The 20,831-nt window shown below is 38.2% G+C and overlaps 1 protein-coding gene across 1 annotated transcript in view; it reads right to left on the bottom strand.

Annotated features, from left to right (window-relative positions):
• LOC143033770 (uncharacterized) overlaps positions 1–5,539 on the bottom strand; it is a 50,836-nt gene extending 45,297 nt beyond the window's left edge. Inside the window, exon 1 of the mRNA XM_076199257.1 lies at positions 5,318–5,539. Coding sequence (XP_076055372.1) covers positions 5,318–5,354 — 37 coding nt within the window. The 5' untranslated portion in view covers positions 5,355–5,539. The remainder of the gene's footprint in view (positions 1–5,317) is intronic.
• Positions 5,540–20,831: the final 15,292 nt, after the last annotated feature.

A 20,831-nucleotide genomic window follows, 5' to 3' on the forward strand; every position in this document is an offset into this window, starting at 1 on the left:
ATACAAAAATTCGTGTAAGGCAGTGACTGTATGAAGAAAGGAAAAAGCGATACCTACTTGAAAAATGAATAATGAGTAGCGTTTATGGATTAATGTACACAGGCTCACGTTATATGAATATTAATAAAGAGCTCTACCTTTGATTCAGAGTTACTATTCGTGTCATGAAAATACATCTTTCTCATCTGTGTACGATAATACAACACAAAATGTAAGATATCTTTAGTAAAATGGAACTGTTTAACATTTATTTGAAAATAATAAAAAACTATGTTATTCTTTAAGCTATATAGATATAGACCATACTCAAATCTTACCGGTAATAAAAGATAAAGAAAGAAATAGCAGTTATTAAAAACACAACATGAAAAAACATACAGATGTATCAAATGTGTCGTGACAGTTTGCAGTGCACAAAATAATCTCATCATTGTCTATCAAATCGTGACCAAATTTTGGCGACTTCACGCAAAGACTCTTGTTCCTTTCGCCCAGAAAAAAAAGTAATCAATTGTTTATTTCTGTCATCAAGGCTATGACTAACGGCAATTATTTCAATTGCTTTATAAATTAAAACCCTTCCAATAAAAGAAAATTGAAGAAATTATTCTTCTAACTTCAATCGCAATAATTTTTCTAGTTCCTCCCATTGCTATAATTATTCCCTCTTGAACTTCCTCTACATTTAACATTGCTCTAAAATATAAAAATATTCTATCCTTCCTTCCCTTACCGCCTTCACTTAAAAAATAATCAGTCCATTTAGTCGCTTCACTTTCTTCCAAGATGTTTTAACATTTCTAAACTTCTAAACTTAAGAAGAAAGAAATAAAGAAAGAAAATAAAAAAGAAAAAAGAAAAAAAGAAAAGAAGAAGAAGAAGAAGAAGAAGAAGAAGAAGAAGAAGAAGAAGAAGAAGAAGAAGAAGAAGAAGAAGAAGAAGAAGAAGAAGAAGAAGAAGAAGAAGAAGAAGAAGAAAAAGAAGAAGAAGAAGAAGAAGAAGAAATCTACGGGTTCAAGATATCCGATTTAAACATATAAATATTTTCCCTCCGGTTTCGTAGGTCTATTTCTTTGTGGAAGAATTAGTAATGTAGCTGATCTTCCATATATATATATAAATAGATATATATATATATATATATATATATTTATATATATATTAAATATTATGTATGTATAGACGTGCGTGTGTATATTATATATATATCTTAAATATCATACATGTATTTATGTGTATATACATATACATATATATATATATATATATGGGGCAGAAACGTGGAACATAAGAGAAGAAGAGAGAAGGAGTTTGAATGTGTTTGAGATGAGGTGTCTGAGAAGTATGGTGGGGGTTACTAGGCTGGATAGAGTGAGAAATGAGGAGGTGAGGAGGTGAACAGGGGTGAAAAAGGATTTGGGAGATAGGGTTGATGAAAGAATATTAGGATGGTTTGGACACATGGAAAGAATGAGTGAAGAAAGACTAGTAAAAGAGGTATGGAAGGCAGATGTGGAGGGAGTGAACATGAGGGGACGTCCTAGGATGAGGTGGATGGATGGGGTGAAGGGGGCTTTGGGGAAGAGGGGAATGTCTGTTGAGGAAGGAAGGGAGAGGACGGAAGACAGAGGTGAGTGGAGAATGGTTGTATATGGATGATGTTGTGATTGCTTGAGGAGGAATGGGCGGGGGGGTGGGGGGGTAGTATGCGTGAGTAAATTTTGACGCAGCCCGAAGGGATTTCTCCCCGTCCTCTCCTTATATGCAAGATTGGACGGAGAGGGGGGGTCGCCGATTAAATGAAGCGGCCTTGCTGTGGATGTGCTGTGTCTTGCGACACTGCTTCTGACCCAGGGCGGTGGGCAGGGTGCAGGGATGACCCGTCATCCAGGAGGTGCTCAGATGAGAGGGAGGGTGGGAGGGGTGTGGAGTGTATTTAGGGATGAAATGGGTGGGAGTGTTTTTATGCCTTTCCCTTTTTGGCTACCTCCCTTGGAAGGGGGGAAAAGCCTTGGTATATGTATGTATAGACGTGTGTGTGTGTATTATATATATCTATTAAATATCATACATGTATATATGTGTATATACATATCATATATATATATATATATATATATATATATATATATATATATATATATATATATATATATATATATATATCAATAGTATATATGGGGAGGAGATTTTCAATTATACCGGTAACCTCTCCCAGGTGACCGGTAACCCCCCCAAATGAAGGGCAAGTATAAAAGAATTAAGTATAAAGTAAAATAATAAAAAATAACTCTGGAATAATTCTTGTCCTGACCAAATAAAATGTTCCTAAGAGCTACTGAAGAAGTGTCTTGAACCCGAAATCGTGATATAGGAAACATGACCACCTATAGTGAAATCATAAACCTCCTTTCAAAGGAACATAAATCCATAGTAAGACATATGGAAAATACATTTTAGAAAATAATAGATGCACAATCAATTATTACTTTTAATGAAGTGTATACATGCATACATATATATAATGTATGTATATATATGTATATATGTATATATATATAATATACATATATGTATATATATTATACATATATATATATATATATATATATATATATATATATATATATATATATATATAATGTAGCTACTGATAATCGCATTTATTCAGCTGAAGAAGCCCATTTTGATTATCCACAGTTAATTTCAATAATGCATATGCTAATCAAATGAATTATTGATTCAAGCAATATATATATATATATATATATATATATATGTATAATATATATACATATATGTATATTATATATATATATACATATATATGTATATATATACATATACATATGTAAATATATATATCATATATGTATGTATATATATGTATACATATGTAAATATATATATCATATATATGTGTATATATATACACACACACACACACACACATATATATATTATATATATATATATAATATATATATATACATACATATATATATACATATATATATGGAAATAGACTCCGCCGCAATGACTCGAACCTTTGCCTTAGCGACTGCTTATTATGAAGCAAAGGCGATAGCTTTATATATATGTCGTGAGTCGGGTCGTTCCTTTTGTACGGTCCGGTTGGCTCAAAGCTATTGCCTTTTCCTCATAATAAGCAGTTGCCAATGCGGAAGTTTGAGTCCTTGCGGTGGAGACAATTTCCGTTTGTCACAATGACACACACACACACACACACACACACACACACACACACACACACACACACACACACACACACATATATATATATATATATATATATGTAGTCCCCATTTTTTTAAGGTAGTACTACCAATTCATGTTTTTCTTTGGTTCAACTGGAGCTGAATTTCATCTGTGGCTTACTGAAAACGGATTAATATGGTTACACATATTTTATATGTTGGAAAGAAAGCGGTTTCTTTGGTGGCTTTGTAGGAACGACGCAACACCAAGACGAATTCTTTGGCATAGCAGTAGACACCAAAGGTCCCTGAATATCACACAGACTCTGAATACTTTTTTTACTTTCTTCACCCCAAAACAACTTTTTTATGTTTGTGATACGTCATGCAGATTGTTTGCTCGAAGATTCAGTTACGGATTTTGTATCAAGATTATTTGAAACGCAAGGAATCAGAAAACTCTTTTTCGTAACTTGTGCCTTGTACGGCTTGTCGTCGTCTGCCGACCGCTTGACATTTTACTCTTGATTTATCAGCCATTAAAGTTCCTGAGGTCGCCAATTTTGTGATTATACTTGACGTAATTCGCTTAACAACACTGAGCGACTCCACTGAGAAAGGGAACAATGGCTGGTGTTCAAAAGAACTTTATTGTTCTGAAGGAAAGGATAACATCAGCAAGTGAAATCACAAAAGAGAAAAATTCACGGTTTGTTTTTTTCGCGAACTTGTGGAAGTATTCTTCGTTTCCCGGGAAACGTTACGACCCAAATAACAGAATGTAGCTCCCTCCCTTGATGCCAGTTGCATTGCAACCATTGACATCGCTATGTTAACACGTGCTGATAAATTTTCACATTCTTTTACACACTGGATCTAGAATTACTTTCTTCTGTTTGTGAATGTAGCGCACTCCTTTGATGTCAGTTGCATTGCAAATATTAACATCGCCATTTTAACACGCGCTGATAAATTTTCACATTCTTTTAAACACTAGATCTAGAATTATTTTCTTCTGTTTGTGAACCCATCACCAGTCGAAGATCACTTTGAAACTAACATTAACTCTCTACTAGAGAGGCGATCACTTAGAACTGGTTAGAATATCCCAGTGGAAGCTAGAATAGAGATATAAACGATACTCAATATGGAAAGAGGTTAACGAAATGCAAGATCTTCGACTAAGAATAGATCGTAGGAATATGATGATAACCTTTGATGTCTGAGGAATCTTCAGGGTATTCTCCACGTGTCTATTACCTTTATATATGTTTTTCTTTTTCTCGTAACTTTCTTTAATTTTTCTTGTTTTAGTTTACAATTTTTAATGTCTTTCCCAGTCATACGATTAGAATGATTCTCTGTTTAAGTGTACTGCTTACACTATGTTATTTCCAGAAGTCATTGTTGAAGAACTAACGTTTTTGATCTATGAAAAGAGTATTTGGTAAAGATAAAGGACATGTGAACAGAAATCACAACACCTGGCAATGTAATACTTTTCGAAAATGCGAAATCTGGACTGTAAACTCATTAACCCCTAACCTTCCCCCCCCAAAAAAAAAAAATCCTACCTATCATCTTATCCGTTACATACGATTCAAAACACTTTTAGGTCAACCTACGTCATGAGCTTTCCTGACTTCTGATGAAGTCATCACTAGGTAGCAGCCAGCAGGTCGTCTAAATCACATGCATCCCATACTTATCCAGTACTGTTCCTTAAATTCCCGAAAAGCACCTCGACACTAAATAGAATTGTAGTGCATTCACTCACTACCACTCGTTTTCAGCCCGCAGTCCCACTTTTGAAACTCTCTGGGTCCCTAAGAGGTCGACGGACCCCAAGTAGAGAACTATTTGCCCATAGGGTCTCATAGACCCGAGGGTACAATGCAGAACAACCCGGGTATGGAGTCGCCGTGTTTCAGCATTGTCTTGCTACTCCCTTCCTCCCTCGTACATTACCTCTCCGCTTTACATATTGCACACGAACCTCAGTGCAATTCGTGTCAACTTAAAAAAATAAAACGAGAAAGAGAAAAAGAATAAACGTGCTTCCCCCCTCTAGTTAGATTTGTCTACTGTCGTACACATACCGTAAACTGTCCACAATAATCCAGGAACTGATGCCATCGTGCGACTTGCCGTGCGTGTTTACTTGCGTGTGTGAGTATGTGCCCCCGAGCGAGCGTGACCACCCGAGCGCAGCCAGACCAACACTGTCTTTCCCGCAGGCCGATACTTAGTAAGTTACGACTGCACTGCTACACAGCACTCAGACACGCGCATGCGTGACCCACCCCTAATGACAACTGGGACACGTTCATCCCTACTTGCAACCACTGGCCCCACAAGAGCGACGGAAAGAATTAAATGACAGAAAGGAGCTTCGATTTGGCGATAAGCGTCCCCGTGTGTGAGAAGGGCTGTCACTTCAAGAAGACGAACGGAAATTACAATCGCCCAGGGCTTTGGAGTTTGTCGCCCTGACGTGGCATAATACCGTCCCTCTTCACGTGACGACGCTTTCGAGTCAGATCAAATGCCATTAGTTAACATAATGCACAAACGCTCTCACACGCGACTGTAGGGCGGTTATTGTTCGTGCTTATCTGACACCTAATGGCCGCAATGCATATCAATTACAGTCAAGAGTGTGCGGCGAATGCCATGATAAAGATGAACAGGTACTCCTTGACCTCCAACCAAGTTCGAGTTCACACTAGACACCAGATAGCGGGGGTGATAGGCTTCTTGCGGCACTAGCGTGGAGCCACAAAGTTGGCATGATAAAACCTTGCTGAACTTCAAGGTATCGAGAACATCTTAAACCGTTAAAAACAAAAACAAAAAAGAACAAAGACTTCTTCCTGGGTCTTTCAAGAAACGCACGACTATTCCGAATTGTGCCCAGTTACTCCTGCAAACTTCTCTCATTTTGGGGTACTGTCAGCAACGCACTTTCTCCATCTGTTTTCCACGTTTCTGCTTGCTTAGTCCACCCAGTTCCTTTACCGCCTCCACAATATCTTCCACTCCAGTCTACTCTCTTATCCAGCTCGTCCACTTCTTTTCTCTCAGTGTTAATCCCATCACTGATCTCCTAGTTACCCTATATGTACTCCTAAACATTATTTTCAATGTCTTTTTGAGTTTCAAAGTTTCACAACCTAAGATCAGAACTTGAATTACACTTTGATTGAAAATTTGCGTTTCATATATATAAATGGAGTCTCTTGCAATATATCTCTATTCGCCAAAATGTTCCCAACCACTTATGGTACGTCGTTCTATTTAATTTTCACAATATATATATCACACACATACAAACACACACATATACATTATTCTGGGTTCGAGTCCTTGGCCGTACCACGTTTCAATTTCAGCATGCTGGCCTCCACGGATCTCCCGAAGTTTCCTGACCGACGTTTCGGGACTGTGTGATTCACCATGGCCTTGGATCACGTGTTGGACTCGTGATCGACAGCTATTTCCCTCCCGTAACAGAGTTCAGAGCTCTATGGGTAATGTTGTAACCTTACACGCACACACACCCAACTCCCCGCCCACGAGATTTGGAGTAATGACCCGCAGCGCAGCGATACTGAAATTATGTGTGGGTGCGTGTGATTCGATATGGTCTTGGATCACGTGTGTGTGTGTGTGTGTGTGTGTGTGTGTGTGTGTGTGTGTGTGTGTGTGTGTGTGTGTGTGTGTGTGTGTGTGTGTGTGTGTGTGTGTGTGTTCTATAGTGTAAACAAATAAATGAATATACAAATAAACAAATAAATAAATGAATAAATAAAATAGATAACTAACTAAATAGATAAATAGATAAATACACAGATGACGCCAAAATATTGTAATAGCCTACCACGAATCCACTAGACCTCCAGACAGGCGAGGTAGTTGCTAGGCTACGTCCATCGACCGTTGTTTCGCTGCGAGAAACATTTTATTTTCCCCTCCTGTCAAAAGCAGAACAAAAGGTGCATTCGGCGGAAGAGGTGAGCGAGTTCTTCGGTATTAATCACTTTGTACATATACATTTATACACACCCGCGCGCATAGACATGCGTGCACACACACGCATATTCACACACACGCATGTATATATATAGATATATATATATATATATATATATATATATATATATGATGAGAGCAGGTGAGGTATGTGGTTTAGATGAAGGAGGTACAGTAATCTTGGAGTGACTAGTGAGGTTATTCAATGTGTCTAAGGGGGAAGTGTACCAGAAGACTATAATGGATGATTGCCTGTATGGTTCCACTTTACAAAGGAAAAGGGGGGAAAAGGTGATTGCAGTATTTCTAGAGGGATCAGTTTGTTGACTGTAATTGGGAGGGCTTGTAGGTTTCAATTGAGAGGTTTAGGAGAGGAAGAGAGTAATTTGTGTGGAGCAGTGTGGGTTTAGGAAAGGTAGGGGTTGCGTGGATCAGATTTTCATGGTAAGGCAGATATGTGTGAAGGTTTAGAACATGGTAAGGATTTTTTTGGGGGGTCTTTATGGATTTTGAAAAGACTTATAACAGTAAACAGGAAGGCACTGTGGGAGGTTTAGCAGATATATAGTACTGGGGGAAAGCTGTTAAGGATAGTCAAGAGTAAACTTTGTGTTAGAATGGGAAATGGCTTGTATATACACACACATATTATGATATATATATATATATATATAATCACGAAGAACCCACAGTCGGAATAAAAGGAAACTTTAGAAGAAAGTGTAACTTCTATACTTCGGCTAATAGCTATAGCCCTCTTTCCTGAAGAGGGCTATAGCTATTAGCCGAAATATAGAAGTTACACTTTCTTCTAAAGTTTCCTTTTATTCCGACTGTGGGTTCTTCGTGATTATTATTTACAAATGTGCTACATTTTGTCTAAGTGATACACACACACACACACACACACACACACACACACACACACATATATATACCAAAGCGCTCTGGTTCGTTAGTTTCTTTTTTCCAAGTGGTCTACTTTGCATAAGTGAACACACGTACCCGTGTTCTTATCATATATATATATATATATATATATATATATATATATATATATATATATATATATATAGAGTCTGGAACTTTCCCTCCTCGGAAGCTCTGCAGTCTGCATAATACTTAATCTAACCCGACCACCACCACGACCGCCTGCCCGCCGCCGCCGCCGCCGCCGCCGCCACCTTGGGCCCAGGCATCGATTGTTCCATTACCAGGTGTTGTAACGCAGAGAATCGTTCCACTTGCTCACTCAGGTAAGAGCCTCTAGTCCCCCTCTCCCTCCCTCCCTCTCCCTCCCATCCACCACTCCTTTTGTGGATGGAAAGAAATTGTCACATCTTTCCCGTGAATGGGGGCGACAAGGTGCTGTCTCAATGAGAGAGAGAGAGAGAGAGAGAGAGAGAGAGAGAGAGAGAGAGAGAGAGAGAGAGAGAGAGAGAGAGAGAGAGAGAGAGATAGAGATAGAGAGAGAGAGAAGGCAGGAAGGAGAATTTGCTGAATCTCATAAATCACATCTTCAACATGCTGACCCTCTTTACATATTTCGTTCTGGTTGACGACAATTCATTTATCCCGACTCGAGACAGAATTGGATTTCAATCGACGAAGACCCCCTTTTCGTTTCGAGTCTGTTTCAGATGAATAAAATTGACTAACGTCTGCTAGGTCGAAGTCAGTAAATGGCGTTACTCGGCTGGAGGGTACGGAGAAGTCGATTGGTGATGGTTCGTAGCGTTGTTTACTCGTTTCCGTGGAAATAGACTCTGAGCGCACTAGTACGATTCTCGATTTACAAAGAACTACAAAGGAGCATGCCAACAGGAGACCTTTTGGTCCATAACTAGGCCGTATGCGACAAAACGATAATAATGACAAATAAATAAACAAAATAATATAAACAATAATAAAATAAATAAATAAATAGGTAAAGTTGAATAATAAACAGGTAAATAGGAAATAATAAATGGACAGATAAATGATAATAATAATCCAATAAACAAGAACAAACAGACAAATAGTAACAAATAAATAAACAAATTATATAAGATAAATGGCAGACATTACAGCATCTTGCTTGGGTGTTTATTTGAACGCATCTTAAAGCTTCGAACTGAGCTATATTGCAGCCTCTGCAGGAAGTTTATTCCATTCATTACTACACGGGTGGCAAAGTAGTTTCTACGCACTTCCAAATTAAATTCATTTCCTGACAGTTTGAGACCATTATTTCTTGTCGGATTCTCATTCACTGCGAAAATTTTGTCATTTTTGATGTCAATTCCCCTTAGAATCTTAAAGACATATATCCAAGTCACCTCTGAATCTACGCTTTTTAAGGGAAAATAGATTCATACGTATTAGTCGATTTTCGTATGATTTATTTTATGAATAGTTTTTAATTCTAACGGATATAAGGGTCTTTACTAATATTTTCTGATTCTCGTAAGTCAATTTTATTTAATCCTTGAGGTAACCTGTATCTATTAATGGGTTAATATAGTGATTTATGTCTCTGTGACCCGATCAAATAATAATTCTGAATGTTCAGTCCGGAGGTCGTGGGAGGAACATACGACATGACCTTTTCTGGGAACATATCTTATATAATTTATCTATTTACTGTATTTATCTATCTCGGTATCGTTCGTCCGTGATACGTCATCAGTTCTCATTTTGTAAACAATGCGTACGTGTTTCATAATGTTTACATTTATTGTTTCCGTTTTTCTGAATCTAACAGTTCTCAATAATATTTTGGTTTCCAGTTGCTTAAATATTGCCTCATTAATTTATCAGGTGGTCATAACCGACCTGCGCAATCTCAAAAGAAAAAGGAAATAAGAAAAGAGAGAAAAATGAAAAAAAAACAATAACAAACCGAGAACTACTAAGTTTACTGCGGGCGATTTCATTTCACTAAGGGGTGACTTTAAGGAAAAATGCGTCCGACAACAAGAGAACCGTTAATGGCAATAGTCATGAACTTAACTTGGGCGGTAATTCTTACACAGGTCTTGTCACTGTTCTTGCGATTCAACTGTGCTCAAACAACTTCTGACTTATTAAATGGAATCTAATCTTTTCAAAATTACTCGCGGTTTTTAAACTTGTTCTGGCTACTATCAGGCGATTTCATTCAGTCAAAGGATATTTCCTGATCAGATGGACTGAACCTGCCTCAGTCAACCCTTCCACTGCTATTCAGGGCAAGGGATTTTATTCAACACTTGAATTCTACAGTTCATCGATATTTTTCAGTACACTTATCTTCTAATGGATAACACAAGAAATTTGTTTTAATATGGTAGTATTAAGTTTATCATTGATTATAAGACCTGTTTGCATCATAAAAAGAATTCACCAGAAATGGTGTCATCTATGAGCAAATAGGATAAAACGTTGTCGTCGAGCTTTGGAAACTGTACCGAATCCACGGCGTCGCGTCGTCCACCTGGCAGACCCTGTAAGCCAACCTTGCGCGAGTCGCATCTGACAAATGATATGTCATGGCGCCGCATTTGATGAAATCTTTCTCACTTCTCCCATGACCCCGTGGCCTTCTTATTAGAGCTTCTGGGGGCGAATCGATCAATTCCCCATGAGGGCACACACACACGCACACACACACACACACACACACACACACACTAATTTTATAATCGTGTAGGGTGTATATTTTCAGCAGTAATGCTGCTATACCCAACAAACCGTATATTATTATTATTATTGCTCTTATTATTACACACACACACACACACACACTAATTTTATAATCTTGTAGGATGTATATTTTCAGCAGTAATGCTGCTATACCCAATAAACCGTATATTATTATTACACACACACACACACACACACACACACACACACACACACACACACACACGATGAACTACTAGCATGGTGGTGTGCGTAGTGCTTGGTTCGAATCCTGCCCAGGGCCGAAATTAATTTCGGTACAGCTGCGCTTCGGGTCGTTACTCTGACTCTCGTGGGCGGGGAGTTGGGGGTGTGTGTGTGTGAAAGGTCATAGCATTACCCATAGATCGGACCTACGAGCTCTGAGCTCTCTTCCAGGAGGGAAATAGCTGTCGATCACGAGTCGAACACGTGATCCAAAAGACCAAGTGAAAAAGTGAATACACACACAGCAGTACCCATAGATCGGTCATATATGAGCTCTGAGCTCTCTTCCGGGAGGGTAGTAGCTGTCGGTCACGTGTCCAGCATGTGATCCAAGACCGTGGTGAATCACACACACACACACACCACCTGGCCCAAAAGTGTGCACAGAAATTCTACAGTATATTCTTATTGTGGGTACCTCCACCAATTTGTATCTTTTTACTGTGCTCTTGTTTGCTTACTGTGATTCTTTTTAATTCTCCCTGTTCTACCTATCCGGGCACAGCTGAATAAAACTGAAAGTTGTCTGCTGGCATTAAGAAGAATTGAATCTTGGCACGATGGCACTCGTTTATGGGTCACTCGGAAAAATCAAACTCCGTAATTGGTGGAGCTTTCTCCTTGGTGGATACGAAATGGACTTGCATCAACCAAAATGATATCCTGATAGACGATGACGCTTTCCGACGGCTCGGGTGTCTTTGCAGGATGGACGAGAGGATCTTATGGTTTGGCTCAGCGCTCACAAGTGAAAAGCTTGTGGTCCTGTCGGCTTGAGGTCTTCGTTGGGTCGCTGAGCAACATCCCTTCCACCATTATCTGCTAAAGCAACGTTTCTCAACCTTTTTACCCTTGCGTAACCTTTTAAAATAAATTGCATGTCTTCAAGGAACCCCTGCGCAAAATACATAAATAAATAGATAAATAATCATATATACCATATCTTTCTCATTTTATTTTCATCGTAATAATAGGTCAGATAGGATGATGTCTACATTACATTATTACAATAACCAAGAATATGTCGCGCGTGTTTAATTATATTACGTATATGAAATTAAATAAAAAATCAAAAGTGCATTCGCTTCTCTCATTTGTTCTCGCGGTACCTTTAGGGACCTTTTGCGGAACTTTAGGGTTCCGGGGAACCCTGGTTGAGAAACGCTGTGCTTGAGTGCAGAGTCACTGCCACTCTTCGACTAGTTCTTAGCCCGCCACTCAACTCGGCTAGGTTGGCCCGGCACCCCACCGTCTTCCTTTCCAAGGCAATCCCCTCAGCTTCTTGGGGGGTACACGCTCACCCTGACGCCGCTTGATCTTCCATGGGCACCGTCATTAATAATAGTGGTACCACGCGGACGCCTCTTCCTCCTGTTTCTTGTGTGACATGTTACGGACAACCCGAGGTATGTTGAGGTCCGGCCGGGCGATAGCCTAAAAAAAAAAAAAAACAAAAACCACGTTTCCGTGAGGTCATGCAAATGCCACGGGCATCAGCACGCGAAGGTAGGTTCCGCCTCGAAGGGGGCGTCCGGGTTTTCTCAGCAGTGGGCCGCAAGGTCAGAGAGAGTTTTGTATCAGCCATCACAAAAGCATGAGTCTGCTGACGATAACAGCAGCGAGGCAAAAGTCTTTACGTATTCAAAGATAAGGAATTCTCGAAATTGGAACTCAGTATAAGAGAAAGAGCAAATTCAGTAAAAAAAAAATATATATATATATTGGTTCAGTGCTACTTATTGATTAATTATGAATTCAGTGAGAATATTGATATTTAGCAGACTGAGCTTATTTTACTGATCGATTTTCGTTATCTGTTTATTCAAATGTCATTAGCTTTTATATTTATTTTCTATGTATTGTTTTCTTTTTCCATTATTAAATTTCCACATTAAGATACATATTCATTAATTTATGATACTTTGATCTATTTTGTTATTCTTTTTTTTTTTTTACAAAGCCCATGCGTCTTCCGCCAGTCTGAAGTCAGACTTAAGATCAAAGAAGTCGTGATCGATCAGTACAATTCCCTCCCTCCCTCCCCCCGACACTGAATCAGAGGTGCCCGCCCTCACCAGATTATAGTCGTCTAGTATTAAGAAGAAAAATCTACACAATATGCGATCACGGTAAAGGCTGGGAAGGTGAGTGCGTGGTGCATTTAGATCACGCTATGCTTCGGCAACGAGACCACAGACGACACAACTGTACAGATCCTTCACTACCCAAACGCACTACCCGTTGTATTATTTTATTCACTTGTGGGGAAGGATGGGGTTGGGGTGGAGTGTGTGTGTGGGGGGGAGGCTATGTTCTTTAAGGGCTTGTACGAAGCATATTCAAACTGAAGTCGTCCATTTACTTTCCATTAGAATAGAACCAATTTGCGTCTCTGAGAACAGGAGTTCATAAAGCGTTTCGTGTTGCCGAGGAAACTGAATTTAGAACAATACTTCCTTTTGTCCAAGATACAAATGCTGACTGCCTATGAGCCAGCAACATCTGTATTTTATGTTTCGAAGAGAATTTCCACATATAATTAACATATATTTTTGGAATGAATTAGCTTGCTCGGCAAGTTTGAAAACAGCAAGGAACCTAAATTATGACAATGTGATTTATAAAAAGGTACCTTGAGGAACATTTCTACTATGACAAGATATTGGAAACAATATATATACAGAGGTCGCAATTCTTCTTATAGATTTAGCTGGTGATCGAATCAGAACTCACATTCAGCACATTGAGGTTCACAACGTCTTAAAGAAATATTTGTAAATCCAGGTCCAGGACGTCAAGATAGCCACAGTGTTACATAAGGTTAGCGTGTTCTGGAAACGAGCACCGAGACACCAAAGAAAGACGACAGAATGGGGACACGGTCTCTATTCTCCCGGAGAAGGTAGGCGGGCCTGCAAATGACAGCTTTGCAAGAAGAAAAGGAAAAGCAGACTGCTTCTTCCTCCTCCTCCTCCTCCTCCCACTCCTACTCCAAAATAGGAATGCGTGGGAGCTCAAAGTGAAATTCCTTTTATTTGTAAACTTCATGAAGCTAGTTCACCAAGACAATAATCCGACCGTGATCTCTGACGTCAGGTCGCTATGCAATGCTTTCCATGAGTCTAATGCAGGGTTTGTAGGATGCAAATATTAAAGAAACACAATCTTTTCTTTGTGTGAAAGGATAGCATACTTGGTTTTGTTTACGTGTCTACCTTTCGGTAATTCAGAGAACGTTGCAACTGCATTTATGACTCACGACTTCTACGAGTTTCGTGTTTCTTCTGCTTACGTCATGTCGTTTTGTAATTACGTAATAGTAGACGTCATTCCACGCTACCGATACGTGTTCCACCGCATGCCTGAGCACTTTACATATCGTGCTTAAATGTTGCATATTTTCATTGAATCGAGCACGATTGACCGGTGTTAGTCACAAACATACACACACAGACAGACATAAAGGCACACAGACCTAAAAAAAGACAACTGACAAACACAAAGACACAGAAACACAGATACATATAGTCACAGGATTCAGGGCTGAAGGAGTAGAGGAAGAGGTGACAGGGGAAAAGAAAAGAGGACGAGGAGAGAAAAGGATGGGGGAAGATGGAAAAGGATGGCGAGAGAAAGAGGAGTTAGTCAATTATGGATTATAATTCACCAACGCTTCTATCCTTTTGGTAAATTTTGTGCCGCTGTTGTGCGTCATCTATGTTGGTTTAGTGATTCAAATGTATTTGTAATTTCGTTACCTGTGAACTGCATCAAGGATCGACTCTGAACTCTCATATTTGCATGGGTGATGGACAGATTGATAAATAAGATTAGATAGGAGTGGACAGAGATGTGGTAAGACCCGGAAGTTTATATCAATACAGACCTTGGGAGATGGAGACATGCACTAGAGAAAACGGGAATGAAAATGAAGAGTAAAGTATTTTTATTTGGAATTGAATCAATATACATGAAGTGCAGATAAAGAAAAGGACACATATTTCGAAATAACAATTACAATTGCCGCGGATAACACAAAAAAAGCATGTAATCTTATTTCCATTGTGTAAACGAAAGATAATTGTGGGAACGGCGAGGCTGCGAATTGTTGATGTGAGAAATATCGATAAATTTGAATATTTGGGGTCCACCGGTCAAAGTGATGGAGAATGTGGTAAAGTAAGATTAGGGTGCAGACTGGATAGAGTGGGTGGGGGAAGGGTGACATGAGTGATCTGTGATAGAAGGGTTTCTACAAGAATGAAAAGAAAATTCTGAAGGTCGGTAGTGAGGTCAGTCGTACTGTATGATACAGTGACGGTACCAAGGAAAAGACAAAGCCAATTGAATTTTGCAGAACTAAAGATGTTGCGTTTTTATTAATTTATTTCTATTTATTTATTTATTTATTTTACAAGGAGTGACGATGCAGGACACAGAATTGGGTGTATTATAGGAACAGCGCATATATTCGTCAATTTGGGGACACAGCAAAAGATACCAAGGTCTAAATATACAGGTCAGACCATTTACATTCTTCTGCGCAGCTTCTGACGTCATTTGGCTGAGTCCATTTTCTCTTTGTGATACACTGAAGAAAACTGAAACGCCAAGGAAGACAGGAACTATAATATTTTATATATTATATATATATATATTATATATTCATATATATAGACAGGAACTATAATATTTTATATATATTTATATATATTTTATATAATATTTGTCAGAATATAACTAATTGCGTGGAGCAGTGCGAGCGAAGGCGACGTCATTTTCGAACGACGGACCAGCTTCAACTGACAGCTATAGGACCCGCTAACCCCACTTTGAACAGCCAGGTGACGTTCACGGGCCCGCTGCGCCAACTCCCTCGAAATTCGGTCGGAAGTGGTTAGACCTTATATTCTTAGATCTTGAGAGATACGAGATTGTGGTCTGTCCTTGCGTGGAGGGATGAGGAGAAGTAGGGAGGAGGATAATAGAGATGGATCCAACACAGAAGAAAGACCGAAGATGAATTTTATAGATGAAGTGAAGGAAGATGGGCGTAATAGAAGATACACAAGACAGACTAATGTGGATCGGGTGATCCACTGTGGTAACCCTTTCAAGATGACCCCTACCTAGTAAGGAATATCTTTCAAATGAAATAATTCCTCGAAGAAAAATTATTAGTATTTGGTTGACTTAGGTTTCGAAAACATCTAAGATTTGTCCAAAGCGGAACTCGCACGACTCTTATTAGTCACTTTTACAAAAACTAAAAGAAGTAATAGTGCTGATAGTATTACAGGAAATATGTTACTTTGTTGACGAAAATTTTGTGTCGCTAAAATGTGAGAATCTAATGTAAGAGTCATTAATAATTGGAATGAGCTGCCAGAATGGGTGGTAAATGCAGACACAGTCAAAAGTTTTGAGGCAAGGCTAGACAAATTCTGGGAGGGACAAGGGCAAATATATAATTATAGAGCACAAATTAACACTGCACGCGGCCAGCACCAACATCATACTAGAAATCACAGGCTGCCACACTAGAGTCACAGACCACATAAGGCCTCTTCCAGTAAAACGTCAACTGTCATCAACTGTTTTCTTTTGTTTACCATTCTGAATGGCGCATTTAAGAAACTTGCTTCATGCATTTGAAGCACTACCGAACGTCTACTCTCTTTTAGATCTTTTACCGGCTATCTTATTTTGTTATTTTTCGATTTTAATAATCACATTTTCTAACCAATTATATCTTAACCTTTTACACACGAAAACTTGGGTTCTTGATTTGACTTTCTATTCCTTTTGTTTTACGTAGGTGTGTTTGGGGCCAGGTTGTTACGGCGATGCGCTCAGGAACTTGCTGAAATAATAGACAGTTCATACTTTCTAATGACAAAACAGTCGCCAAACACTAGCCTGGCTAATACTAACGCACGAATTAATGGGATTATGACTGAGAGAAGCAAGATCGATTTATTAGCAATGAGTGAAGCTATGTGAAAGGGAACGGCGAGGATGAAACGGGTTCAATTGGCGAGTGATGTGGCGAGGTTGAATAGAAGGGTCACCGCGGATACTTTGGTTTGATATAAGAATAGATTGTTCGTTTTTACGGCGAATAATCCTCATCTGATAGTAGTGATGTCTCTTCTACGTACAGACGTAATCAGTTTCGAAACTCCGTCTGTATGGAAATATTCATTATCCAAATGAATAATTGCCGATCTGAGGTTATGTTGTCTTAAAAAAAGAAATATTTCAGAATAAAACATTAAAACACACAAGCTTGCGACACAAAACGAGTACAATGTGTTGATGAACCTCTTTTTATACTAATCTTTTATTACTCATTCTTTTCTTGTGTTCAAACCATCCCAATACTCTTTCATCAGCCCTATCTGCCATCTTTTCCATCCCAGATCCTCCTAACCTCCACGTTTCTCACTATATCCAAATTTGTAGTCCCAACCATATTTCTCAGACATTTCATTTTACATTTAAACTTTTCCTCTCTTAAATTCCAAGTCTCTGCCCCAGACAGTGCCATCAGTACAATCACCCCTTCACATAATCTTTTTGCATCTATTCCCAAGTGCCTATTTCTCAATACACTTTTTAGTAGAAATACAAATACAAAGCGTACAAAAACAAACTTACAACAATTTTACGCAACTGCGAAAAAAAAAATACTATGACACACTGCTTGAAAATTATAAAGGTAATATAAAAAAGACATGGGAAGTAATAAACAACTTAACTAGGCCCAAAAATAAGAACACCGATGAATTCATAGACATTAATAAAAATGGAAAAACTAAAAATGAAGTGGCAAACGAATTTAATGATTTTTTCTCCCTTGTAGGACCTAACCTCGCGAAACAAATAAAGACAGCACATCAAACTCATGAGAACTTTTTTAAACACCGAATAAATATCACTATTTTTTTAAAACCCGTCACGGAAAACGAACTTATGAACACAGTAAAATCAATGCAGAACAAGAAATCACTCAATAGCACAGGAATCAATATGAACCTCGTAAAACAAATTATGCCTATCATCAAAAATAATTTTCTGACAATATGCAATAAATCATTTGAACAAGGAATATTTCCAGATGCAATGAAAATAGCAAAAGTAATACAGATATTCAAATCAGCCGACAAATCAAGTTATAATAACTATAGACCAATTTCACTATTGCCACAGTTTTCCAAAATTCTTGAGAAGTTATTCACAATTCGCCTTGACTCATTTCTAGAAAAAAAAAGACGTCATTTACCATAGTCAATATGGATTTCAACTAAATCTTTCAACGTCAACAGCAGTAATGGAATTAATTGAAGAGATAACTAACAATATAGAACAAAATAAAAAGACAGCCGGCATATTTATTGATCTAAAAAAGGCATTTGACACAGTAAATCATAAAATCCTAATTCGAAAGGCCGAATACTATGGGCTGAGGTAAGGTTAATGACTGGTTAAAAAGTTATCTAAAAAACAGGAAACAATATGTAGCCATTGAGGAAGATCACATATTCTACCAGTTACGTGCGGAGTACCTCAAGGTTCAGTTCTAGGACCCAAACTATTCTTACTATACATTAATGACATTACAAATGTATCCAACCTTATATTTATACTGTTCGCCGACGATACCACCATTCTATGCTCCGATATAAATTCCGACAAACTAATCAAGACAATTAATGAAGGATTATGTCAGCTAACTGGTTTTCAGCCAATAAATTATCCTTAAATGTATCAAAAACTAACTACCTACTTTTCTACAAAAGTAATGAAAGCACTAAGCCGATCAAAATAAACAACGAAATTATTGAAAAGGCGTCCGTCAGTAAATTCCTAGGCGTGTATTTAGACGATCAACTTAATTGGAAACATCATATAAATCACGTGATAAATAAGATGTCCAAAGCTTTAGGAATAATGCATAAAATGAGAAATATCCTCAATGAAAATACCCCACATACCATTTACTGTAGTCTACTACTACCATACCTAAACTACTGTTCAGAAATTTGGGATAATACTTATCAAACTAATCTTCAACGCATAATTATCTCACAAAAAACGGCACTGCGTATAATCTGCAATGTAGGTCGTTTAGAACATACAAATAATTTTTTAAAAGACTAAATCTACTGAAATTCATGGACTTAATAAAGTACAAAACTGCCATTGTTATGCACCATATCTACAATAAACAAATGAATCAAAACATATTGAAATTTTACTCAACTTACGAAACTCGCTATGCGACAAGGAATACAAATGACTTTAAAACTCAATACAAAACCAAAAAAAGGCCAATGCTTATCTATTATAAATGTTAACACATGTAATAAACTTGAAAAGGAATTACCCAAGACAAAAAGTTGATCACGTTTCAAACGATATTTAAAAGTCATTAATCTATAAGTATTAGTGTATTGAACATTTCAGGTCCATTTCATAATTGTATTCATGGAGAAACTGTCATGCACCGCCCAAGTCTGCCGCTCTTTTTTTTTTTTTTTTTTTTTTTTTTCCTGTAGGTGACGGTGACCCGGATCCGCGCAGTAAGCAATTATAGTCCCATCAACAATCGACCTGACCTCTCACCTCTCACCTGACACGTGACCCAGATTCCTACGTGAGGTCGGAGTTAGCAGGCGTCGTGTCACATCTGTGCAAAAAAAAAAAAAAAAATATATATATATATATATATATATATATATGTGTGTGTGTGTGTGCATATATCATACATGTAACAAAAATAAATAAATAAAATAAAGATAATTCTTTCATTTAAGTGGAGGGCAATTCCCCCATAAGCTTTGCTTCACTCTCTCCTTTTTCAACAGGTAATTTTGTAAAAATTTTGTATATATGTGTATAAATTGTATTTTATTTTGTTGAATAAACCTTAACTACCACAAGGCATTTACCTGCTTCTCTCAGTCTACAATATACCTCCACTTCCACTCCCTTTCCTGCCATATGCAACCTTAAAACCCTAACACTATACACTTCCCCCAGCCCCTCTCCTTTAGGACTTGCTGCCATCCATTCACCTTCAGCTTTCTCTTATCACATTCCTTCTCAAACTCCTTCACTGCCTTAATCACTCCTCTGATCCTACAAATGCAGTGTTGTCAGCAAGCAGCAAATGGCTCACCTCCCACTTTCTCTAACTAACTGCAGTCCCCTACCCATTACCCTTGTATTTACCTCCCACCCGTGTACACATTGAACAGCCATGATGACATGACACATCCATGATGCAGCCCTACTTTTACCTCAAACCACTCGCTTTCAATTTCCAGTTCTAACACTCCTGACTGCCATTAACAGCTTTCCTCCAATCCCATATATTGACAATATCTCCCAAAGTGCCTTCCTGTCATAAGCCTTTTCCAAATCCATAAAGGGCCAAAAATCATCCTTACCTTTTGCTACAGCTTTCTCACATATCTGCCTTACCACAATTTGATCTATACAATCCCTACCTTTCCTAAACCAACACTGTTCCTCACCATTTATTCCCTCCTAATCATTTCAAAACCCTCCCATAAGCCTTCCGAACTACAATCCACAAACTGAGCCCTCTTAAACTACTACACTTGCATTAGACCCTTTTTCCTTGTAAAGCAGAACTATACAAGC

Source organism: Oratosquilla oratoria, chromosome 16, assembly GCF_046742065.1.
Source record: "Oratosquilla oratoria isolate Oo_2021 chromosome 16, ASM4674206v1, whole genome shotgun sequence".
NCBI classification, from domain to species: Eukaryota; Metazoa; Arthropoda; class Malacostraca; order Stomatopoda; family Squillidae; genus Oratosquilla; species Oratosquilla oratoria.